Source organism: Fusarium flagelliforme, assembly GCF_020744385.1.
Source record: "Fusarium flagelliforme strain FIESC 12 MPI-CAGE-AA-0113 chromosome Unknown B0J16scaffold_5, whole genome shotgun sequence".
Classification (NCBI taxonomy): domain Eukaryota; kingdom Fungi; phylum Ascomycota; class Sordariomycetes; order Hypocreales; family Nectriaceae; genus Fusarium; species Fusarium flagelliforme.
Genome location: NW_025763507.1, coordinates 1,145,843 through 1,169,945, shown reverse-complemented (window position 1 = coordinate 1,169,945; position 24,103 = coordinate 1,145,843). Strand labels below are relative to the sequence as shown.

At 49.8% G+C, this 24,103-nt stretch overlaps 10 protein-coding genes across 10 annotated transcripts; 5 read left to right on the top strand and 5 right to left on the bottom strand.

Annotated features, from left to right (window-relative positions):
* Positions 1-26: 26 nt before the first annotated feature.
* On the bottom strand, positions 27-4,631 carry B0J16DRAFT_151008 (P-loop containing nucleoside triphosphate hydrolase protein). Its single transcript, XM_046122056.1, has 3 exons — positions 4,223-4,631; positions 778-4,171; positions 27-722 (listed from the first exon to the last, which is right to left on the bottom strand). The coding sequence occupies exons 1-3, from the start codon at positions 4,392-4,394 to the stop codon at positions 122-124; spliced, it is 4,167 nt and encodes a 1,388-aa protein (XP_045981108.1). The 5' UTR covers positions 4,395-4,631; the 3' UTR covers positions 27-121.
* A 1,426-nt stretch (positions 4,632-6,057) lies between these two features.
* B0J16DRAFT_151001 (Alpha/Beta hydrolase protein) lies at positions 6,058-8,773 on the top strand. The gene has a single exon (XM_046122055.1). The coding sequence runs from the start codon at positions 6,275-6,277 to the stop codon at positions 8,438-8,440; it is 2,166 nt and encodes a 721-aa protein (XP_045981107.1). The 5' UTR covers positions 6,058-6,274; the 3' UTR covers positions 8,441-8,773.
* A 197-nt stretch (positions 8,774-8,970) lies between these two features.
* B0J16DRAFT_344097 (ATP11 protein-domain-containing protein) lies at positions 8,971-10,317 on the bottom strand. The gene has a single exon (XM_046128151.1). The coding sequence runs from the start codon at positions 10,149-10,151 to the stop codon at positions 9,144-9,146; it is 1,008 nt and encodes a 335-aa protein (XP_045981106.1). The 5' UTR covers positions 10,152-10,317; the 3' UTR covers positions 8,971-9,143.
* Positions 10,318-10,529: 212 nt separating this feature from the next.
* Positions 10,530-14,746, top strand: B0J16DRAFT_150988 (Dos2-interacting transcription regulator of RNA-Pol-II-domain-containing protein). Its single transcript, XM_046122054.1, has 6 exons — positions 10,530-10,841; positions 10,897-11,022; positions 11,075-11,137; positions 11,188-11,774; positions 11,829-13,511; positions 13,566-14,746. The coding sequence occupies exons 1-6, from the start codon at positions 10,754-10,756 to the stop codon at positions 14,502-14,504; spliced, it is 3,486 nt and encodes a 1,161-aa protein (XP_045981105.1). The 5' UTR covers positions 10,530-10,753; the 3' UTR covers positions 14,505-14,746.
* An 84-nt stretch (positions 14,747-14,830) lies between these two features.
* B0J16DRAFT_321443 (microsomal signal peptidase 25 kDa subunit-domain-containing protein) lies at positions 14,831-15,620 on the bottom strand (the record flags this gene model as incomplete). The annotated part of the gene is made up of 3 exons (XM_046125637.1): positions 14,831-15,172; positions 15,225-15,508; positions 15,578-15,620. 3 exons carry the CDS (start codon positions 15,618-15,620, stop codon positions 14,831-14,833), a joined length of 669 nt encoding a protein of 222 aa, XP_045981104.1.
* A 297-nt stretch (positions 15,621-15,917) lies between these two features.
* Positions 15,918-16,989, top strand: B0J16DRAFT_306615 (integral membrane protein DUF106-domain-containing protein). The gene is made up of 4 exons (XM_046124803.1): positions 15,918-16,050; positions 16,108-16,502; positions 16,550-16,711; positions 16,762-16,989. The coding sequence occupies exons 1-4, from the start codon at positions 16,004-16,006 to the stop codon at positions 16,938-16,940; spliced, it is 783 nt and encodes a 260-aa protein (XP_045981103.1). The 5' UTR covers positions 15,918-16,003; the 3' UTR covers positions 16,941-16,989.
* B0J16DRAFT_306611 (RNA polymerase III subunit Rpc25-domain-containing protein) lies at positions 16,990-17,994 on the bottom strand. The gene is made up of 5 exons (XM_046124802.1): positions 17,825-17,994; positions 17,671-17,769; positions 17,520-17,616; positions 17,319-17,469; positions 16,990-17,264 (listed from the first exon to the last, which is right to left on the bottom strand). The coding sequence occupies exons 1-5, from the start codon at positions 17,834-17,836 to the stop codon at positions 17,042-17,044; spliced, it is 582 nt and encodes a 193-aa protein (XP_045981102.1). The 5' UTR covers positions 17,837-17,994; the 3' UTR covers positions 16,990-17,041.
* Positions 17,995-18,193: 199 nt separating this feature from the next.
* On the top strand, positions 18,194-20,858 carry B0J16DRAFT_373264 (uncharacterized protein). The gene is made up of 2 exons (XM_046130523.1): positions 18,194-19,576; positions 19,623-20,858. The coding sequence occupies exons 1-2, from the start codon at positions 18,585-18,587 to the stop codon at positions 20,434-20,436; spliced, it is 1,806 nt and encodes a 601-aa protein (XP_045981101.1). The 5' UTR covers positions 18,194-18,584; the 3' UTR covers positions 20,437-20,858.
* Positions 20,859-21,049: 191 nt separating this feature from the next.
* B0J16DRAFT_344092 (uncharacterized protein) lies at positions 21,050-22,767 on the bottom strand. Its single transcript, XM_046128150.1, has one exon. It carries the CDS (start codon positions 22,691-22,693, stop codon positions 21,497-21,499), a length of 1,197 nt encoding a protein of 398 aa, XP_045981100.1. The 5' UTR covers positions 22,694-22,767; the 3' UTR covers positions 21,050-21,496.
* Positions 22,768-23,519: 752 nt separating this feature from the next.
* B0J16DRAFT_344090 (60s acidic ribosomal protein-domain-containing protein) lies at positions 23,520-23,926 on the top strand (the record flags this gene model as incomplete). Its single annotated transcript, XM_046128149.1, has 2 exons — positions 23,520-23,692; positions 23,752-23,926. Exons 1-2 carry the CDS (start codon positions 23,534-23,536, stop codon positions 23,923-23,925), a joined length of 333 nt encoding a protein of 110 aa, XP_045981099.1. The 5' UTR covers positions 23,520-23,533.
* Between the last annotated feature and the right edge of the window lie 177 nt (positions 23,927-24,103).

Sequence of the window (24,103 nt, the reverse complement as noted above, 5' to 3'; positions counted from 1 at the left end):
CTACTTGAAACTCAACCAAGATACCATCCTGGCGTTAATACCAACATAAACATAAAATGCCAATCTCCGCTCTACAGTTCAATATACAAGACTATATAGTGCCGTAATATTCTTTCTCCAATTAATATAATCCATCGTCATCGCTGGCTGTTCCGTCCTGAAAACCCATGGGGGCCTTTCCTTTACCCTTGGGCTGGCCGTTCATGTCATCTACCTCATCCTCCTCATCAATTTCGTCGTCGCTCGTCAACGCAATTCCTTTCCCTTTGCCCCGACTATTTCCTGACGCGACTGCTTTCCCCTTGCCCTTAGACGACGTTGATGCTCCTGACACAGCCCTTTGGACCGGCGGGGGCTTCTCATCCTTCTCTGTCTCTCTGACTCCCTCAAAGGTAGCCCTGACATGTTCGTAATGGGCCAATTCGCCAGCGCTAACACTAGGAACAAGCTCATCATTAGCAGCAAGGAAGTCTTGCTCTTGGACCATGACAGCGATGTCCTCAGGTGTGGCATAATGGTCAAAATAATAGGCTGTTGAAATAGGGTGATGGGTTTCTGGATCCGCGTTGATGGCGCGGATCTTGTTGTCCACTGCTGTAGCTTGCCGCGTGACAGCCTTAAGCATCGCATCACTGCAGAGGGCATAGAAATCGGCACCGGTATAGGTGAAAGGGAGTTTCTCTGCCACGGATGCGAGAGAAACAGATGGGTGGAGGGTGAATCTATGAGTAGGTTAGTTATCGTGATTTCGCTATATAGATGCTTTCGCAAACTTACTTTCTGGTAAGAGCTTCTAGGATAGTTTGCTGCTTATCATTGGTATCAGAGACACCCAGATACAGCATCTTATCGAAGCGACCAGGACGCAATAGAGCAGGATCCAAAAGATCCGGTCGGTTAGTTGCGCCGATGACAAAGACACCACCGCCACCATCGTCTCCTCCAGACATGCCATCCAGTTCGGCCAGAAGCTGGGAGACGATACGATCCATGACACCACCGCTGTCACCTTGATTGCCACGCTTAGGCGCAACTGAATCCAACTCATCAAAGAAGACGACACAAGGTCGGGCATCTCGAGCACGCTGGAACACACGTCGGACGTTGGCTTCAGACTCTCCGATGTACATGTTAAGCAGCTCAGGTCCCTTAACACTGAAGAAGTTGAGACTATATTCCGTAGCAATCGCCTTGGCCAGCAACGTCTTTCCAGTTCCGGGGGGCCCGTAAAAGAGAATACCTGATCGCTTCTTCATGCCCTTTGCAAACAGTTCGGGTCGTTCAAGCGGTAGTTGAATAGTCTCTGTGACAGCCTCCTTGACGTTGTTGAGACCACCAACATCGTCCCAGGTGACATTGGGAATCTTTGGTGCGCCGATGGAGTCAGAGAAGTTCTTGCGCGCAGCTTCCACAGCAATTTCGAAGTCGCTCTTGGTCAGACAGCGGGCGAGAGGTCCACCAGCAACCTGCACATCTCGCACTGTTATTATAGTACTCTCATGCGTATTCTTCGCTGACAGTTGTTCCAGTCGTGATTGCTGAGCGATAGAAGCACGCTCGACCACATCCACTAGGTCACCAGCTACAAGTGCAGCAGTCTTCAGGGCAATTGAGTTGAGATCAATGGACGGTTCAAGACTGACACCTCTGTCGCTGATGATAGACTTGAGAATGGATTCACGCTCTGCTTCGTCAGGAGCGGTCATCTCCAACTCGTGCGTAAACAATGCCCGAACGCCATCAGGTACCTTATCGACCTCATTCGTTGTAGCAATTAGAACTCGGGTATCTTCGAGAATCTCTTTGATTGTAGATTCAATACGATCAGCGGTGAGAGCCTCAACGTGTTGGACAAGAAGTGCACAACAGTCGGAGCCACAACTCATAGCACGCTCTGCTCTTGTTCTAAGGAAACCCTCAGTCTTAACGTCACTCCCGCTGCCACTTCCTTCGCTCAGGATATCGTAGGCATCGATGGTATACGTATGCAGACCCATATCAGAGCAAGCGCCTGACGCCAAAGTTGATTTTCCAATGTTTCGATGCGTGGAGGTTAACAGAATCGCAACCGGGGGCATCTTCAGATGAATTGCTCTCGCGCTCGTAGCAGCTGCAATCAACTCCCTTATCTGGCGTCTGAGAGGTGATACGTAGGGCAATTCGGGCTCTTGAATCGGGGCTGGTGTTGTCTCCGACGCCTTCTTGGGCGTCTTCTTGAGACCGAGATAATATTGCCATGTGCTTTGCTTGATACCAGGAATCCGGCTTGTTTCGAAGCCCGAGCCGTGCATAGCAACAGACGAACTATCGATGCACGCAACCGATCCCCAGAAAGCCTCAGCACTTCCATCCTCGTCTTCGTCAGATTTCTGAATTTGAATATGCCCGACCTTGAACCAAGCAACACTGTCGAATTTCGAAGGCTGTTTTCCGGTTTCCTGGCCGCCAGCAGTAAGCGCCATTACGTCGTCCACCTCAGAACCTCCAGCGCCAGGCATCTCCTGCAGCGTACGGCCAAGCTCGGCATCAACTGGGACAGCAATAAGATCCCCACTCCGAACGAGGCGGATCTTCTGGGCAAAGTATCGCTTCAGACCACCCAACACAGCGGTTTGGAAGGCACGTTCTGCGGAAATAGGGGTTCTAATGTGGTGAATGGTGATGTCCCGAGCATAAGGAGGCCGAGCAGCGCTGGTAAACCTAGGGATCGTTCCCTTTCCTTGATATGACGATTTCTTCAGAGGCGCAAGACGGAGATAAGGCGTGTCGTCCAGGTTAGCTAAGAGGATGGGAGATGCATAGGCAGTAGGGCTAGCAGGCCGTTGGATTTGCGACTCAAAGAAAGATAGCCTTCGCTCGCCGTGTTTGGCACTCGGTATCCTCGTCATGGGCCGCTGCGAATAACCCTCGGGAAGTCCATAAACTCGGACAGGTCGCCACTTGGCGGGTTCCGGCTCGGCTTGCCCAAAGCTTCCCAGGCCAAAAGCACCAAAGCCATTGGTGGGAGGTTCTTCAGCAGCCTCTATCCTGACCCAATCTCCAGAGAAGCACCCAATGCGACTCAGTGATGTCACATCAACGTAAATACGCGCTTCCTCGTCGTCCTCCAGTGCTGGCTTGGGGTGTAAAACATCTGTCGGAATTTGCTCCATCAGGCCTTGAGCTTTGAAAAGGCGACCACGGGGTCTATCTGGTCGCGCAGTAGTCGCAGTGAAATTAGAGAAGACGGAGCCAGGTGTTGTGATTCCGTTCGTCTTCCTGCCGCGAAGGGTTCCAACGGTCATCGGCGTTCCAGGCTGTAATGTCGATACACCACTGGCATTGGTTGTTGGGAGAGTAGGCGCTTGCAGGGAAATCATGTCGTCCATGGAGTCGTCCGATAGCTCGTCCTCATTCTCAAAGTCTGACAGATCTAGTTCCGTTTCGGTGGCTGACTCCATGTCTTCCGTTATCATTCCTGACTTATCACGATCCTCAGCTGCAGAATAGAACTGATCTGTGCTAGTATCGTCCTCATCCTCAGCCACACCATTGAGTTGCTGGCTGGTAGTCATTGAAGCGACACGGCGAATCTGCTTGGTATGGACGCGGCCGCGCATAAGAATGATTTTGGTCGACTCCGTTAACACGCCCTGAGCAACAGGCTCGCACAGCATGATCTTTCCAGGATTGGGAGGGACATGAGTAAATGGGTGTGGTGGCAGAGGAAGCGGGAATAGATCACCAGCATGGACAACCTTGAGACTCCCCAAAGCAGCCCTAAGAGAAGTCACAAGCCGTTCGTCCGGTGTCGCATCGGCACTCTTCTCCTTGGAGCTTGCGGGATGGTTTCGGTAGAATGTACCCTCGCCATTCTCTAGTCGCTTGGTCAATTCGCTCTCCAAGCTCACGAAAACAGTCTCAAGAGGTACAGGCGCAACATCGAGGACCAGGATCTCAATTCCACCACGGCTATGGCTCGATAGCTTGGATGGCGCAACTTGCTGCAAAGTGACAGCGAAGCTCTGTAAAGCAGCAGAAGACGGCGAGAAACGGACGGTGGACGGGGCAATGGCGGAAGACTCTATAATCGGTACGATGGACCACGGGCTATCGATAGGGCTCGCGTTCGGTTGCCATGGAGCGATCGCAATGTGGTGGATGTCTTCGGTGGCACCTTGGTAGAGTTGAGCTGAGGTTTTGTTCTAGTATACACTCGCATTGAATGGTGCGCTCGACTTACCGTTAGCTAGGTTAGGGAAGAGGTCGCGGAAGATGTCTTCGGACACAATGCCGACATCGCTCTTGATATGATCGTCGAGCACGAGTTTGGCATTAATGGCCGGCTTATCTTGACGACGTCTGCGATTCCGTCGCTTGATCGTGGTAGAAATCTGCTGCAAAGACGATGCCATTTCGCTTACAGTTGAAGCTTGGGGAGATGATGGTAGATGGCGGTCGAGGAGGACACAGGTACGGAAGCTCGAGTCGCAAGCGCGGGGATCACTGCATTGCTCTGGGCAGCTTTACAATGGCAAAATCGCAGATACTAAGCAGGCAAAGAAAGGGCAAAGAGTCGCGTGTAGACAATTGTATAGAAAACAAAAACAGAATCGCGAGGAGATGGAAGTATCTGGAGGTTAGGAATAAGAAATTGAGTGGCTTCCCTTTCCCTTGTCCTTCGGCAGCGGCTCAGAGCGACCGAAGAGCCAGTGGCCTGCCTCGGCTTCTGAGTTGGGGTAAGGTAAGTGGTAAGTGCGACACGGGGTCGCTACCGCCCCGAGGTACGTACCCAGACCGAGTTGACCGTGAACTGCTCCGCGTTCGGGGAAGCGAAGCTCAGTCCGGCTGGGGTATTAGATATAGCTTTCCTGACTGAAGAATATTTACTCTCTGAATTGTCCATTGAATGATGTTTATCTCTTTCTTTATCCTTGAAGTTCTAACTAATATTCCAGTGCAATTATAGGCATGTTTTATAACCGTCTTGGTAGTTTAGTAGTTTAGCACTCACTACCTACCTAGGTAGGTACTAGGTACTGTACTCAGTTGACCCGAGCGTGTAGGTAGGTACCTACCTACTGTAAAAATGACAGACGGGTATCAGTCAGCGGTTCCAAACTCCCGTCCAGACTCCAGACTGGGGTAACAAAGCCAAGTCTCGGGTTGGTCAATGAGTGGCGAGACCCTGGCACACAAGATAACCTAGACTAACATTTGGAGAAACGAAACACAAGATCAACGTCTGTACATTATAGCTGAATGTCACGAAACATGGTGTCTTGAAGCAGGGCAGTGTAATACAAATCAAGGGTTATCTGCATTCGTCAATACCTTAGTAGATACACTGAGATAGTGTGGTATATGTACCTAGCATGTTTCTGGCTGATACCTCTCATTCATCCAACAACTTTCTAAGCATCATACTGTGGATGCAATCAAGATAATCAAATCCATTTCTGTTTGCAAAGAGCCTGTCCAAGCCACTAACACACACCTCAGTTGTCATAGACATCCATTCATCAGCTATCTTGGCCGTTGGCAGTGCAGATTTAACACTATTACAGCAAGATCATCATCAAAGACAGCTGAAATTAAGCCTTAGACCCCCTTTTGACAAATTAACAAGCAACCTTCACATGCTTTTCAGCAAGGATCATCGCTCATTAAAGTCGCAGTTCCCGCCACAAATCCGGCTGTCTGGCCAAAAACTCTACAACGAGACTTTCCCATGACGCAACGCTATCTCTTTGTGACCATTCAGAGCTGATTGCCCTGTCATCTCCATTCGTTGAGTCCTTGAAATAATAACGCCGACCAGCCTTCTTTTGCAACTTTTTGAAACGGTTCTGCTTTTCCATTATAAACAAAATAGACGGCCAAGATTCGGTCTAGATTTTCAATCATACTTTATTCTCGATACGACTTTTTTTTATCACGCCAGATTCTTATACACCGCATCGCAAACGAGGACAACATCACCAATCGGTCTGTCCATTGAATGAGTTGTTGGGCGTATTTCGGCTGATCCGTCCTTGTTATGATCCCACTCCCCTCTCCCGATCCTTGATACTCTTTTGCATTGGCGATCTCCGGTCTGGATTTATATTCTTATCAGCCCCTGTCAGACATGCGCATATTCCCTGCATGGTAGTTTTTCCTTGCGACACTCATATAGAAACGCAGCAGACGCTCTTATTTATATTTATTGAACGACTCGCTCTCGAAACATACTCATCTGGCATTCATTTTGCCTTATCGTTGGCCAAGAGAGCCAATCATCAACATCAGTACCATGGCGCAACAATCCCATGGCTCGTCCACCGCGACACAGGAGCATCATCCCCGAGTCCTCGGCAGGAAATTGGCCGAAACAGCCGTTCAATTCTCACAACAGGCCGAAAAGCTTTCTCACCAACATCCAACAGACAATTCTGGCGTCGCTATAGAAGCGCAATTCGTCACGCCTCACGACCCCGTTATTGTTACTTCAGATGGCAATCGACTCCCTGGCGTGCCCTTGCAAGAAGCGCATAAGCTAAATGTGCTCCGTGAAGAACTTGAAGGCGAACCTGAAAGTGTTGAGATTAAGGAGGGCGACGAGACCAAGGAGAAGATATCTAACGTCGAAAACGCGGAGCCTGAGCAGAAGAAAGTCGTTCAGGTACCGTCTGAACACAACGGCGCATCCCTCCAAAAGTCAAGCAGCGTCAATAGTACACTGCGAAGACAAACCCCTCCATCTCACACAAATCCTCTCTTCCCTCCATTGCCACTATATGGGCCCCCCAACGTACTGCGCAACTTACAATGCATCTTCTTTCGAATCAGCGCATTCTTCCTTAGTCTAGCGTTTCTCGGTGTTATCGTCTTGGGCTCATTATTCACGACAATACCAATAGTGACCAAGAATATTTGGTATCGAGTCACCTTTCGCAACCCTGATGCTGAAAGGCCGTTCTACAAGGAGGAGAAACGCAGAGCTCAAGCGAGACGGGAGCAGGAACAGACCTGGAAGCACAAGGCGCCCAATGGGTTGGATCAGGCGGAAATAGCCCAAGAGTTCCCGCCGACTGAAGGTGGACCTGACCCGATCATTTGCGATGTCGCCTACTACGCACGTAGGGTTGGTCTCGACGTCGAGACCTTCGAAGTTCAAACTGAAGATGGATTTATAATCGACTTGTGGCACGTTTATGACCCGAAAGAGTATACTGAGTTGGAAGAGAGTTTGCGATCCGACCAAGGCCCCGAAGTTTTCCAGCGCCAGAGAAGGAAGTTCAAAGACCCTTCGCAGAAGCCCAAATTTCCTGTGTTGCTCATGCACGGTCTACTTCAAAGTTCAGGTGCCTACTGCTGTAACGATGACGAGTCTCTCGCTTTTTGGCTATGTAAGTCTGGCTACGACGTGTGGCTCGGAAACAACCGTTGTGGCTTCAATCCCAAGCATGCGCTGCTCGAATACAGTGACCCGAGGATGTGGTGTTGGAACATCAGACAAATGGGTGTTTTCGATCTACCGGCCTTGACATCGCGAGTCATCACAGAGACAGGTTTCGAGAAGATCGGTCTCATCTGCCACTCCCAAGGAACCACCCAAACCTTTGTCGCATTAGCCAAAGAGCAACGACCCGAACTTGGCGAGAAGCTGACGGTTTTCTGCGCTCTGGCTCCAGCTGCATACGCCGGCCCACTCATTGGCAAGATGTATTTCAAGTTCATGCGTATTATCTCACCAGGCCTATTCCGTCTCATGTTTGGTATCCATGCATTCATCCCCTTCATGATGCAGATGCACAAAATATTGGATCCGCGCCTGTACGGCTGGCTTGGCTACAAGGTGTTCTCTTTTCTGTTTGATTGGACTGATGCGCGCTGGGACCGTGGCCTTCGCAATCGCATGTTCCAGTTCGCACCAGTTTACGTCAGCGCAGAGTCGATGCGATGGTGGCTTGGTCGAGAGTGCTTTGCCAAGCACAAGTGCATTTTGTCTACCAAGGAGATTGTCAGAGCTGAGGAGCATATGGATGCTAAGGCTGATGGACGACCCGTGACACCAAGGACATCGTCAGCACTCGAAGCTCATCGAAAGCACCCCAAAGGTTCTACTGCATGGTATAATGAACAAGCACCACCCATGGCGTTCTGGGTAGCTGGAAATGATGATCTTGTTGATGGCAAGAAGCTACTCCGGCGATTTGAAAAAGGTCGTGAACCCCACGTTGACCTGGTTCACAGCAAGATTATTCCTGAGTACGAGCATCTGGATGTGATCTGGGCCATGGATGCAGTTGATCAGGTTTTCAAGGAAGTCAGAGAGGTGCTGTGGAAGACGTGTAATGCACGCGACATCTGTCGAGTCCCCGAAGGATGTGAGGCAGTGCAAGAACGAAAGCACAACGTGGCTATCAAAGAGGAAGTGCTGGATGAGTCTCAATCGAGCAGCAGCGGCGAATCATAAGACCCATGGGAAAAGGTACATACACACGATTGAAATGAGACAATACACGCCATATAGAAGAGACGGAAAAGAACACACAAGGTACAGAAAAGGAGTTGATCTTTGGGTTTGTTTGGATTAAAGTTATGTTTTGTAGATACCTCTTGCTGGCTTTGGACATCAACACTATCAAAATACCTCGGGCTGGATTTCAAGTTTGGGTTGGTGTTGTTTCAAAGGCGTTGAGGTAAATGCGAAATATTATATCTGTTACAGTAGAAAGGCATTTTATAGAAACGATAGTAATGCATGAGCCTCATAACATAACATAATAACTGCACTTTTCAATGATTGGGCGTATTATGGACGTTGCGCTTTCATATACTCGTACTGAGAACGCTAGTACTGACCAAAGCCACGATTGTATATGTATCCGAGAAGAAATTAAAGAGAAACGATTTAATCATCTGGTATCAATTAATCGAGATAATCGACAAACCTGCAAGGGAATTCCAGGATGGTGGTTGTTTGATCGAAATGTCAAAGCTAACGGTGAAGATAGAGAGTACCGGGTAGGCTAAATTATATCGTATGATACCTAGGTACTATTTATTTTACAGAAATTTCGATAGTATAACACAGCTGTTGCTTCGCTCTTTCATATCGTATCACCCGCTTACTACGAGGCCAACTCTCATAGCTAGTGCCCGTTCCTTTTCACTGATCATCCCATGCGCTCAGTCTCTTCCAAAAGCTTGTCAACGCTGAATCGCTCGTCACCAGCTGCGAACCAGTTCAGCAGCTTCTTTCGTTCCTCAGCCCTGTCATTGCGCTCACTACTCGACTCGGCGTTCTCGCCTTCCCAGGCACCGTAGAATCGCTGTAGAGACATAAGAAGCCACTTGGCATTCTCTGGTGTGACACCTCGGTCAGGGAGGACCTGGCCTTGCATAAGAACAAGACCTCGATCATCGGCAAGATCCATGTGATGAGTGACGGTGGTATGAGGCTGCGCAAATTCGCCTCGGTTCTTGTACTCAGCGAGTTGAGTGAAGAGAACAGTGGTCGTCTTGGACTCAGCGTCAAATGTCCACTGTAGAAAGTGAATTTCGGCACCTTGCGCAGGGTGTGGCACGGGGAGAACGAATTGGGGGGCCTTTCGTGCAGCATCCTCCATGGTCTTGTATGTAGATGTAGGGATCACGGCGCAGAGATTCTGCTCAGATGAAGCATGTAGTAGACGCCAGACATTTGTAAGCTCCTGGTCAGGGAGCTGTCGCACCTTGGGGAGGTCGATGATGTCACCCAGTGTCTTGATAGCTGGCTTATCCGCGCCAGTTGGGGGACCCTTAGGAGGTGATGTGGGAGCATCGCGAGGATCCCTGGTAGGCTCGTCTTGTCCAGGAGGGTTGTCTGCGTTGGGCTGAATGATTGGGGTTTCGGGTGCTTGGGGAACGGTTCCCACAGGAATCTCAATAGTATTCTTACGACGTTCGGCATCGATTTTGTCTGCGTAAGCAGCCTTGAGCTGGTCAATGCTCTCGAGACCTTCTTGTTGAGCCTTCTGGTTGAGTTTCTCTTTGTACTTCTCGACGATAGCTTGCGAAGGTTGAGTTGTTGCGAGGAAACGGATATCGTGGACTTGAGCCCATCGTCGCTGGTTGACAGCTCGAGTAGTGCGTAGTGGAGTGGCGATAAGCCGACGGAGGGCTGGGATTCGTAGCGAAGCCATAATGGGAGGTCAATTGAGTCGATTGAGTCGGTAGAATGATCGTTGAATGTATCGACCCAGGTTTGTTGATGCTATGTTTTGGAGACGATGACGGAGAAAGATTCGATGGACAAGGGTCAGCCACTAAAATTCCGGGGGCTTGGGCCTGTCGTCACTGAACATAGTGGGGCCGCTTTTAACGGAATGACGGGGGCACCTCCGACCTTGAATTTGGCCGGCTTCGGAGTTGTTCAATATCGGATGAATGATGACAAAGAGGATTGCAGCAATTGGACCAATCTGATGAGACTAATTAATATCTGAAAACTTGAGGAAATCTGCATATCAAATCTGGATCTCGGTTTTATAACGTCACATCTCATTCTTTTTATTTAAGCAACGACTCAGAGCATCGACTGTCTACCTACCTAACGTTAACTTGAACTACCCCGCCATAGACACCGCTTTTGGTGGGCATCGACTTTCTGCCATTTGCGCATCGCATCGCATCGCAAACTCGAGGGGCAAAGTCACTGCCTTTCTTGTTCAATTCATTCTATTTCTCAACTTTACACAGTCTCAGTCTCGGTTCAGAGACTAGAGAATTTCCAACAGTGTCCATCATGGCCGACTTTAGGCAATGGGCTCTAGAATTTGTCCTCGCCGATAATGAGGGGCAACAGACTGCGATAGCTCAGAAAGCTGCGAATGGTATTTTATGAACCACAGGTTTATGTTGGAGAATACACTCAACTGACTTATTCAGAAATCCAGACTGCTCCTGCAAATACCAACCCGTTGGCACGATGGGTCGAGGCCGTGCAACCCTGGATGCCAGGAGGTGGCAATGAAGCCGAAAATGAGACACCAGACTGGACTGCCAGAGCTAAAGGTGAGAAACAATCCATATCGCAGTGCGTGACCTCCTGTGCTAACCGCAACAGCTCTGGAATTCTTGGCTCGGACTTTGGACTTTGTGGGCAAGGATGTTCTAAAACCCAGCCAAGGTAAGTTGATTCTCACAAAGTAACCCAAATCACGTCTAACATGAGTACAGTAAAGCTACTAGTCAGCTTCTTTGGTGCAATGTTTGAGGTTGATCACAAAGCCGGTATCATGCCCTCAGCAACTGCTCTGTCTAGGATAGTCGTCATGAAGTCCTTCCAACGCCATATGGGACACGACATTATCCAGAAAGTCTGTTCTCTGAAGGATGACTTTCCAAGACAAGTAGCCAAGACAAGACTTGAAATTTACGAACTCATAAGACTGCTCATGACAACTCCTGGGGTGGCTAGCGATTTGCAGAACACACACGGCTCATCTTCTGGCTTCATGCTCGACTTGATACAACTTTGCCGAAACGAACGAGATCCTGAATGCTTAATGGTGTGGTTTGACATACTCAGACTATTCATGTCTGAATATAATGTCTCGCAAGATGTTTTGGAGGAGGTTTACGGAGTGTTCAAGCCATACTTCCCGATTTCACTTCCCAGAGCCTCACAGGTTGCAATCACCCCTGAAGAACTGAAGCTGCAGCTACGGAAATGTTTCTCGGCGACCAGGCTATTGGCCGACAAGGTCTTCACCTTCCTGCTGGGCAAGCTTGACCAGGGTGATGCTGTTACCGTGAATGTAAAGGTGAGTGAACACATCAATTCTTCTTGGTTGAGAAATGAGAACTAACTGTTTTAGATTGATATCTTGAAAACTATGCAAGCATGCTTGGACGAGTACAGCTACCCTCAGAAATCGATTGCCCCCTATGCCAGCCAAATCTGGAGCAGCCTCAAGTACGAGGTCCGAAATGGAGAGATCGAGGATACTATTTGGGGCACCTTAGAAGTCCTCAAGTCTCTTACTCAAAGACTAACTGGCGACAACCTCCGTGACCATACGCTCACTGTCACTCGAGACTGCGTCCCAGATCTTGCAACGACGATGTATGCCGCATCCGCTGGCCGGCTGATGATCAGCATCCTAAGCTCCAAACCGGGCGCGTTTGTATTGATGGCAGCTCCTGTTCTCACACACATCAAGGAGAACCTGCGCCATCCAAAGGCACCTGTGCATAGCCAAGACCTCCACAAAGTTCTGCACGTCATATTAGAAACCCGACTCCTCCTCACAGACTCCAACATGACTGCCGAGGAGCGGGAAGACTTCGCTGCCATCGATGGGTTCTTTAAATCTCTCTACAATGAAGTTTACAAGAGCGCAGTCGGCCTTGGATCCAAACAAGATGCCTCATATGACGATATTAAGGTCGCTTCCCAAGCAGTTCAGGGCGCTGGAGCTTTGGTTTGCCAAAGGCCCGCCAAGTCTTCGGACCCATCAAACAACGGTGCAAGCGCTACTTCTGAGCGTCTACTCCCCGAGGAGACATGCTCAGAGATTTGTGAATCTCTCTTTGCAATCCTCAAGAGATCGGGCCCAGGATACCCTCGATCGTCTGGCGGTGACGAACTCATCAATGAAACAGCTAAAGCACTCCAGCGGGCGGTGCGTTTATTCCCTCGCGGTTTCAACGGTCTTGTGGATGAAAGCATAGCTATAATTCGCACCGCTAGACAAAATTCTGGGGTAGCAGAGGTGGTTGAGACAGTCACGACTCTTGGAGGTCTGGTTGCATTCGTGGGCTCTTCTGAACTACCCGAAACACCTCGAGACGGATTTGACCATTTCGTTTACTCTGTCAGTGTATTTCTGTCAGAGCTTTTCGAAACAATCCAGTCACAGTCAGACCCTCAGATCTGGTGTGCTCTGGCAGCTACAGCTCAGTCTATTATTCGCCATTTCAACGATGCTTGCCTGTCAAGCAACCCTGACAAGAATCTCCCTATTGACGGAGAATCACTACAGGCAATTGGTGCCGTTTACACTAACCTGAGTCAGCTTGGTGATGGGAAGCCAGTTGAGCCTTCTGTGGAATACCACAGCCGTGTCTCCCAAGCCTCCTCCGTCGCAGAGATCAGGAACGAATTTCTACTAGTCACCCTATTTATCGCAAGACAGCTTTATAGACGTGCAACTAAAGTCATCGATACGCACCCTCAGACAGGAAAGCAAGCTCTCAGCCTAAGCGACGATCTCGCCAGTGTCGACCAAACCACTGGACACCAGTATCTTCATCTTATTTCTACCCTAGCAGGCTTCGCCATCCACGAGTTCAATGACGCTCAACAGACATCACTCAAAGCCGAGAATTTTGCGATTACTCTATTCAGAGAAGATTCTATTACAGTTCCCCAAACTCAAAAGGATGAACAGCCAGTGCTAGAAAACGGCTCATCCTGGGTCTGGTTAGCATCGGAAGCACCCAACGTTCTAGCCCTCGGTGCGCTGCAAGCTTTGCAGCCATCGGCAGTAGCACGTCTGGTATGTTGACTCACCATACATCATGTATCCCATCGGCTGCTAACGTGAACCCAGTTCGATAACGGAGTCGCTCAGGAGTTGATCCTTAGTGGATTCACTGCGGATACAAACTTTAGCAGACCAGTGACACTGTCGATCCTCACCATCTTAGCAAACAAATACAAGATAGAGACTCTGCCAAGTCTCGTGGCGGCTCTCGAACAACGCACACCAACCTTGTTAACGACATCTGAGAACGAGAGCTCTCGATTGGAGCAAATCACGTCTATCTATGCCCTCGTGGCAGGAACGGTGCGACGATATAGCGGCAAAGAAGCCAAGGCACTACTTGACGTGGTGAAGGACTCACCCAAAGATCCCCAACTGGGCGCTGAACTTGCACGTCGGCTTGAAATGATCGTGGCTCCTCAACAACCACTGACGAAGGAGAATTATGCGATTGTCAAGCCTCTCTGGACACAAAAGGTGTACTTCCAGCTAGTTAACTCTATGCTGCAAGCCGCTACTGGAAAGGACGCCGACATCCAGGATCAGCAAGCCAAGGCCAGCTACAGCACCGCTGTCCTGCTTATGGTCAAGCACATGGGCTTCGCTATTTACGAAGCCGACGCAGACAGCATTCTTAGAATCTCCATTGCTGTCGCCCAGAACAGCGGCATGGGTCCTGAGACCAAGGCTGCCCTTGATGTGATCAAGAATATCCTCACAGAAGCTCCCGAGAAGGGCAAAGGCCATATCAGAAGCATCATCAAGATCTGCAGCAACGTGTTCTCATACACACCCAAGCCCACAGAGAGCGTAGACATAGAGGGTGCTTGTGGGAAGCTCGCGCTGGAGATTGTGGGAAGTCTGCCACGCACTTACGACTCACAGCATTTGATACCGCATGCGCCTCAAGTGCAGCGACAATTGACATTAGTCTGCGGACACCGGGTGAGAGAAGTGAGGAAGACAGCACGGCTAGCTAGAGCGGCCTGGGCGGATCTCAAGTAAAGCAGTGGAATTTTCTAGATATAGACAATGTACCTTGGAATATCAGCATTAAGTCTTGTACCCTTGGCAAAGAGCAGCTTATCGAAAAGAGGAACAATTGGCATTCAAGTTTATTCAGCTGTACATCAACGTGACAGCAAAATCCAAGTATGAACGACCCATAACCCAACATGATACTGGCCATAGTCTCAACACGTGTGATATCGGTATGTATATGAATTCCTATAAACGCCGCCAATATAGAATCCGCATCGTGGTTCGATGAATAGCACCTCCAACTACGCCTTGCTTTATCTGTTTTTCCGAATTGCTCGCCGCGTTGTTCTCTAAGCGCCACGTCGCTTCGCTGCCTTGGTACCTATCGCATCAGGGGTCTCAGCCCCAGTAGCATTCGCGTTAGCCGCAAGGATGGCATCGAGGACATCAGGACTGGCATCCAACAGCTCCTTGGAAACAGTAACACGCTTGGGATCCCTCTTTCCTATCACAGGAACCGCATTGGCGAGCATTGACTGAAAGGGAACGGCGACAAACTGGCCAGTCTCATCGAACCAGTCGCTGAAAGGCTTAGAGACCTTGTAAACGTTGGACTTGGAGTTCTTATCGGTGACGGTAACGGTGAGGTTGTAGATGGGGACGTTCTTCTTGGTAGAGCTGGCAATAGAGACCTAAAAGATATGTTAGAGATATGCACATCAAGACCCAGAATCTTTGCCATACCTTCTCTCCTGAGGGTGAAGTTCCCTCGTAGATAGTATCCTTCTCCTTGAACATGATCCATAGTGTCATGGCAGTGTTGATCAAAGTGTAGAGTATAACAGCAGCAGCTGTGTAGTGTTTCGTCGTCTCATGGCCTAGCTTGTAATCCCAAGCGAAACAGGCGGCTGCGATACCGAATGCACTAAAACCGAGTGCGAGCCGAACATCAGTCAGCCTATGGGACTGTTCGAACTTGAGAGAGTTGAGGTAGTTGGGAATGGCATCGTTGGATGTGTTCTTGAGGTCTGAATCGCAAAGAGCCACCGTGTCAGAAGCTCGTCGTATAAGAAGGGTTCAAGGCAATGGTAACTTACCTGCCAGGTTATAGACTGGAATCTTTTCGGCGGCGTTCGCCATGATGATTTATAAGTCTGAGTTGACTCAGGCTAGAGAACCGAATTGATGTGGAATGTCGTCAAGAGAGCAGCCGATATTTTAAGTGCATGAAGTATCGAAGCTCACTGTCATAGGGAAATCTAGTATCATGGGGCTGAGGCATGTGGATAGCTGTCCCTTCCTGACAAGAACTAACCCAGAAGGTCCCCAGTCAAGTGTGGCGGCTCCAGGGGTCGTCAGTTTACAGCCACCAATGGAGAGCTCCGCCCACTTGTGGCGTCGGCCGCCTTGAATCGTGGCTATTTGGAGACGTTGAACCTCACATCTCCAACAGCTTCATCGCAACGCGACATCAGCTTCGCCATTCCTGCATTCTTAATCGCACGCCTTTGACCGTCGAAATCATGGCGCAAGTTCCGGTTCAGACCCTTCATAGGGATCCTCAGTTATTGTACGGCAGTTCCCAATCGATCCGTCATCGACCCAATTCACTGACTTGAGCTCCCAGCTACTGGATCCTTATCCCCATTACCATCGTGATGGTCCTTACTGGTGTTTTGCGTCACTATGCATCTGTTCTTATGGCATCTGCGCCCAAGAAGCAGGACGAAAAGACCATGCGTGAGCAGCGCTCCCTTGCTCGCGGTGTAGCTCTTCGTTCCAACCACCATGTCCTCTCTCAGAAGGCTTTCGAGTCCCGACGTGATATTCTTACGACCAATTACGACGCTGGAACATATCTCAAGGAGCCCGATCGCAAGGGACAACCTCCTGCCAACCCCCTGTCCGACCCTAGCGCTATGGATGGCATGATGGGCATGATGAAGAACAACATGGCCATGATTATCCCCAATACTCTCATCATGAGCTGGATTAACGCTTTCTTCAGCGGTTATGTCATCAGTAAGTTGAATCGGTTTGTTGAAGTCGACTTTAGCTAATGGTATTAGTGAAACTTCCTTTCCCAATCACCATCAAGTTCAAGAGTATGCTCCAGGCCGGCGTTCAGACCAGGGAGATGGATCCCCGATGGATGTCTAGCATCAGCTGGTACTTCCTCTGTATTTTTGGTCTTCAGTTCGTTTACGTCTTCCTTCTTGGTAGCGATAATGGTAAGTGACCTTCACAAAAGTTGATGTCCCCAGTATCTAACCCAGAACAGCTGCTAGCCAAGTTGCCCAGCAAATGCAGGCCCAGCAGATGCCCAACCCTATGATGGGTGGCCCTGGCCAGGACCCCCACAAGCAGTTCGTTGCTGAGATTGAGAACTTGAATGTTGTTGAACACTACTCTGTTTTGGACAACGTCGAGGAACGTCTTTTGGCGGGTATCAAATCGTAGATTCATAGAACGAGCAAATGTATATACGCCAAATACAATGCGGTGACATATCTTTACGGGGCCATTCTCCTTTTGCACAGCTTATAGTCCATTATTCGTCATTATGCTCCGTCCCACCAGAGGCAGACACCAAGTCCTTCAGCAGCCATACTGGCCTTGATGCGATACGGTGTTTTCAAAGGTGAATCCTCTGGTTGAGTTGGTCCTGCAGGGGCTTGGTCATGCCACTCCTCGTCGATGACTTGGAAGCGAACCATTTCATGATTATCGTAGAACAGACGATCCTCTTCCAGATTCCAGATCCAAAGTTGTTCGCTGTGGTTGCTGTACGTTGTTAGCTTCTCTCTTGGTGTGAAAGACAACGAATGAATGACTTACTATTCGGCGCCCTCGGGCAGCTCCTCGAAAGGCACAAAAATATCGTCGAAAAAGTCTGTCCTCAGATTGATTCCTTCAGGTGTAGAGCTTCGTATTCTGCCAATCATAACTTCACCCTTAAAAGGTCGGAACACAACCATACGGAATTCAGCTATCATGTTCGTTAGTCTTTCTTCTAGATCAAAAAGGCATGTTGCGAACCATTCACGTTGACCAGACCTGTGCCGTGGCCGATGAGACCTTCTGACGCCCATTGCAAGTCGTACAAGCAGATACAAAGGCCAATCTTCTGGATTACCTATTTCTTTCACTTAATTATCATTTATATATATGGCCTCGTAAGAAACCCTACCTTGTTAGAGTATTTCGCATTGATGTTGTCTTCAATTGCATCAGCGCTTCGCTTTGAGAAATCTTCTGGCGCAATTTGCACCAAGTCGGCAATCTTGGTCTGCATGGCTTGTGAGTTTGGTCACAGGCAAGATCTTTGGTGGGGGACAACTTACCAAGATGAACATTTTGATTCAGGACTCCGCTCAATTTAAGCCACTGCGATCTTACTGCTGGAAAGAAAGGATGTATATTTAACTGAAAGTACGAGAATCGACAGACGAAGTTGCAATAGGCAAGACTGTTACGAATTGCCAGTCACTTCAGTCGCGAACAGTTGCTCAGCATGGATCTCAAGGACCTTGGGCGCGGCAGAAAAATAATGCCAGTTGCACTAAGCTTTTTCCAGTTGCTCTGTCAGCAGGAGTACTACACCGCTTTCCAGAAAATGCACTAGCGCGTTGACTGCCGCAGCATGCAGGGAAGGTCGTCACAGGCTTGCGCCGCAGAATGAGCTCCTTCCGTCTTTTAACTTCGTTTTAACCATTGCCGTACCTTCTTTTTGGAAAGCAGCATTATCGATATCTTAGGCCACCGCCATATCCTGGGTCTTGCCTGGACTCCCTAACGGTTCCAAGGTCATTCTTACTCTCACTTTATCATTCTCGATATCAAATCTTTTCTCTTTCTCCTTTTTTCTTATGTTGAAAGTCGAATTTCCTTCTCCGATTCCAACATCTCTCAAGCTTGGGAGTCTCCCAAGATTCATTGTACATTTTAATTTTGCAATCGTCAGATACTCACGGAACCGTTGATCAATCAAGCAATAGGCGAGCTACAGCCGTAATTCAGCACTCGCTTTCGTCGTTTCGAGAACCAAGTTCATTCGTCTTAAGGATCTCTACCTACGATAACCAATACCAATTCTCTTTCACCATGTCAGGATACAATTACGGTCCACCACCTCCACCGCCTCCAGCTTCTTCTGGAGGACCTGCAAGCTACGGACCTCAAGCACCGTCTTACCCCCAACATGGCCAGGGCCGAGGAGGGCATCACGGCAGAGGACGCGGTGGCCATTATAGCGGTGGCCGCGGTGACTACCACAGTTCGCCTCCAGGTCGTTATGAATACGGTAGTCAGCCATACCCTCCTCATCACAATCCTCCCCCATATGGCGGCGCTTCTCACCCTCCTGCTTATCCTCCTCAACCACAATGGGGACCGGAGCACGGGCATCCTCCTCACGGACATGCGCAGGGCCCTATGCCTCCCAACACCTATCATCCTAACTACGCCGCCCAACCATACCCGCCTTCCCAATATCCACAGCAACCTCCTTACGGTGGACCACAGGCCTACCCTTATCAAGGACCACCTCCTCCCCCGAACCAAGCACAATGGACTGGGGGTGGACAGCAACCAGGAGGCTATGGTGGAGGGAGATCGCGCGGAGGTTACAATGATCGCAATGGACCAAAGCCTCCACTGAATGGTCATGGGCGCCCAGGTTATGAGCATGAAGCCATGCCACCAGCCAATGCCTATGGCCAGCCATATCCCCATGATCCCCGAGCACTGCATTACCCTCCCCCGCAATATCCAGCGTATCCTGGCCCCCCTCCACCTTCTGGCCATCAACAGGATGGATACTATGGCCATACCAATCGTCGAGGTCGAGGTGGTTTCCGAGATGGAAACACCCGTGGACGTGGAGGCCACCATGGCAATGACAAGTCACGTCATCAAAAGCATGCACATGGGCAAAATGATTCTAACCACAATAAGTCCGAAACCCCTACCTTGGGAAAGAAGAAGAAGCGCAAGACAAACACCTTGGGCTTGACCCCTGGTATGGAATCAGAGTCTGAAGACGATGAAGGGGAAGAGAAGGTTTTGACCGATTGGCTTGGACAAGAAACACTCAAGTAAGTTGAGCTTCTCTCCGCGCTAAGACTGTGCTAACAATTACAGCCCCAAAGATGTTGCCGCTTTCCTGATAGAAAGGAAGAAGCACTTCCCCACAAAGGCCCGAGTAGAAGCCAAAAAGAATGCCGAGGTGGCACAAAATGGCGAAGACAAGGCTTCCTCGCTAGAGAAACAGGCCGACAAACTCAGACGACAGCTGCGCAAAGTTGAATCATCGATTAAGCGAAAACGTGAACAAGGCGATGAAGGTGATGAGATGCGAGACCCATCTGAGGAGTCCTCAGATGACGAGCCAGAAGTTATGTCTACTCGTTCACACGTGGCTCCTCCACCTCCACCACCGGCCAAGAAAGCCGACGTCTCTAAACATTGCAAATATTATTCCACTGGTGGAACATGCGGCAAGAAGGGCAAGTGCCGCTTCGTCCACGATCCTGAGGCTCGCGAAGCGGCTATGAAGGATCGTGAGGCCAACAACGGACGACTCACTATTCAGCAACGATTGATTCTCAACGACAAGGAGCAAGAGGATCTTACTGTTCTTCAGTCTATTCAGTATCTGCGTAAAAAGGGGCTGATGCAACCTGAGGATCCCGAGATAAAAAAGGAGGCAAAGTCTGCCAAGCCTGATCTTCCTGCGCATCCACCCCCTCCAAGTCTGCTTCCTGCTGCATCAGCTTCGTTGCCTCCTCCTCCTATCAAGCGCGAGCCAACCTTACCTCGTCACAACCCACCTCCGTCCAGCGTTCCCGGTGCCAACAGTAACAGCACTCAGGGAGTCAAACCCTATCAAGGATGGACCATGAGGCCTTACGGGAGCACGAGCAGCAAGTCAGCCAAGGGCGATGATCTGCCTTGATCTTAAGCCCCCAACGTCACTCGGCTATTATGTCTAGTCCCTCGGTGGTCTACGAGTTGGTTCTTCCATCTTCATACGGATAGTTGTCCTGAACTGAAACAGAACCGAATCTCCTGCATGAATAGTGTACAAGAGTCTGGCTATAGAGGCCAGTAGGCTTGGTCGCGGGACTTATTGCAGCATCTTCAGATCCCATAGAGGTGCACTGTTTTTTTATCTCTTTTTTTTTTTTAATTTGGTTCGTGGAGGCGTTAGAAGGACCAGGCATCAAGGGCGTCTAATGGGTAACAGAAGGCTTGTTGTCCAAGGCTTCGGGGTCAAAATTAAGTAACGTACATATTAGTTTAGAGTAAGTAAATTATTTCGTCCTTTGATCTCGACGACCAATTCTTCCGATACCTTGACGGGTTCCCAAGTTCTAGACATTTTGAAATCGAAAAATTGCATACTGTGCCTGTTGTACCTCTCCTGCAAGTGATGTTCATACATCTCCATTCCACTATTACAGTGGTTGTCTGCAAAGTCGCGGTTTTGGGTTGTCTCGGTATCCAGCAGTGTTCACCCACTACGAGTCTAGAATTTGAATCACATCAGAGGTAGGAAACTGTGCAGGTAGTGTAAAATGCCGTAGCAACTCGTAAAATTCTAAAATTACTTGCAGACAACGATGTCATTCTGAAGCGCTGTCCGTGTGTACCCATGCTTATCTACATATCAACTGACCAAGAAAAAGATCCAGTAGTCTTTTTGATCCTTCTAATCGCCAGCCACATCCACAACCATGCAGTGACCCCCTTGGAACCATGAACAAAGAAAACGGGGGAGAGGGAAGATAAAAACTCCGTCGCTAATGTAGCCCCTAAACAAAAAGAAAACAAGAAAAGGATGAAAGCAGAGTACAGAAAAGGTATGTTAGGAGGGAGGTAAGACAAAATGGTCAAGCTCATAAAACGCCCATTGCTAACTAACTCCTCGACCGTAGGTCACGTAGACATGGAAAATGCTTGAGAAACGAGGAAGGCGTGAAACGTCCAAGAGATGATGAGAGCTAATGTGACCATCAGCGCCGAGCACGAAGTTGATCCAAGGCTTGGCGCTTTCGAGCCTCCTTGTCCGCCTTGAGCTTTCTTTCCAGGCGTTCCTCTTCGATGTCTTCACGACGAGCGATCTGCTCTGCTCGTCGTTCTTCGACATCGATGTCGTCTAACCCTGCTTCCATGTCCGACGAGGCGTCGGACGCATAGTCGTATCGCGGGCCACCTTCGTCTTCTTCATCATCGTAGTCAATAAAGTCGTCCATGTCGTCGTCGTAATCATCCTCAAAACGTGATTTTGAATGTGAGGGACGGGGAGCTCGTGGAGCACTGAGCAATGCTCCACCACGAGGGACGTCCTTCTTCTTGCCAACATCACCACCTGGTCGAGGTCTGGCAGTACCTGTGTAGCCGGTCGTTGCCGCCACTGCCTTCTTGACCTTCTTGGCTTCTTCTGGCGGTGGAGCTTTGGCTGCAGGTCCTTTGGCACCGGCCATTCGACCACGTTCTGGCTTAGATGGAGGTAGGGGTCTACCATTGCGAGAATCCTTTCCGGGTCCGGACACAGGTGTCCCATTCCGTTGGCCTGGTTTCGCAGTGCCGGCGTAGCCTGTAGAGGCAGGAGCAGCAGCAGCAGCTGGGCGCTGTTTGATGTTCTTGGCGGCTCGAGGGTCGACCTTTGGGGCAGGCTCCTCCTTGACCTTCTTCAGGTTGCCACCCTCAACCTTCTTGTGCTGAATTCGGCCCACCTGTCCCATGGACTGCTGGGCCTTTTGGGCTCGAGCAAGAATCTCGGCGAACGAGCCTTTCTTTGGCGGGGCACCACGAGCCGCGGGAGGCGCACTCGAGGGTCCGGGTGATGGTCTACTAGGGGCAGCAGGTTTGGATATCCTATTACCCCCGTTCATGGGTTTGGAAGACAAAACGTTAGGTTTGGCGGCCCCATTTGTTGAACTTGAAGGTCTTTGCGAGGGAGTCGGTCTGTCAGAGGGCCGCGATGGAAGGCTCGGTCTGGAGGAAGTGGTGGGTGATTGAGTTGTTCGTGGTGCCACGGCACTGGATAATGTCGTGACTCGGGGTGCCTTGGAGATACTCGATCGAGAATCACTGTCTGCTTTTCTTTTGGGTAACGTGTTCGATCGAGGAAGGCTCTGTGTGGGGGATGGGGCGGAACCCTCATCACCGCCGCTGATTTGGGCGAGGAGATCACCGATCTTGACCATGGTCAGTATTTTCCTGATGTTGTCGAGTCTGGCTTCCGGTCAGTTACTCACAGGCATCACGTCGGATATGAGTCAAAGAGCTTGATAAGATTAGGTATTAACAGCCCTCAGAGCCAAAGAGGAACAAATAGCCTCAGTCGTGGATTGTGAGTCATTGAGCGGTTGGCAAAGTTTGATCGCTGTTTGTCTGTCGTCAGGCACTTTGACGTCTTTTAAACATTCAAGTTTAAGACTTTCTGGTGACGTGAGGCGCAGAGTCGATATGAGGTCTGTTTGTGGTCGTATTCGCTCGAAATTTTCGTCAGAAACGCCTGAAATGCAGGCGATCACGGAAGAAAAGGAGAGAAAAGCATACAGTCAGTGAGGAGCAAAGAATCAGTCAACAGCCAACTTTATGGGCGTGTCCGTGAAATCAGGGAAAGCGCCACAAGCTGAACGCGGCGCTAGTCACGTGTATGCATCTGTGGCGGTGCTTGACCGGATCGGTCTGAGTCTTTTTCCGAGATCCCCCGCCATCTGTAGGTCAAGGGAAGGTGCAACCCACCAAGCACGTGATCGCAACCTTCCGCACATTTCGTATTCACAAAATAGCTTTCGGCGGATCGCGAACTTTTCTACTTTTTGTCATACCGAAACAACCTAACCACCGGACTCGAAGTTTCAGTCTCCGCCCAACTTGCGGTTAAATTGATTGATTTCTCGTGTTCTCGTCGACTCAATGTGAGTATATAAACCTTGCTGCCCTCCCTGCTTCCCGGTCTTTTGTGATCGTCTCGACAAGCACCAATCGCACAATAAGAATTTCGCTCTAACATCCTGCGATCAGAAACCACATTCAAAATGAAGCACCTCGCAGCTTACCTTCTTCTCGGCCTCGGAGGCAACACCTCCCCTTCTGCCGCCGATGTCAAGGCCGTTCTCGAGTCCGTTGGCATTGAGGCCGATGAGGAGCGCCTCAACACCCTGATCTCCGAGCTTGAGGGCAAGGACATTCAGCAGGTACGTTCGACACACAACTTTTACAACCATACATGGGCAATGCTAACAAATATTTCCAGCTCATCTCTGAGGGTTCCGAGAAGCTCGCTTCCGTTCCTTCTGGTGGTGCCGGTGGTGCCTCTGCTGGTGGCGCCGCTGCCGCTGGTGGTGCCGCTGAGGAGGCCAAGGAAGAGGAGAAGGAGGAGGAGAAGGAGGAGTCCGACGAGGATATGGGCTTCGGTCTCTTCGACTAAGCGATCTATATCTAAAGATCTGCCCATTCACGATACCTCACGAATTTCGAAGATGCTACGCACGGGTTGTTTACCAGTTCTTACATGTCTCAGGCGTGGATGGATTGGCCGCTCATGGCTGGATTGGGTCTCTCTAAGGATGGGATAAATTACGGTTATGGAAATTGAAAAAAGGCGG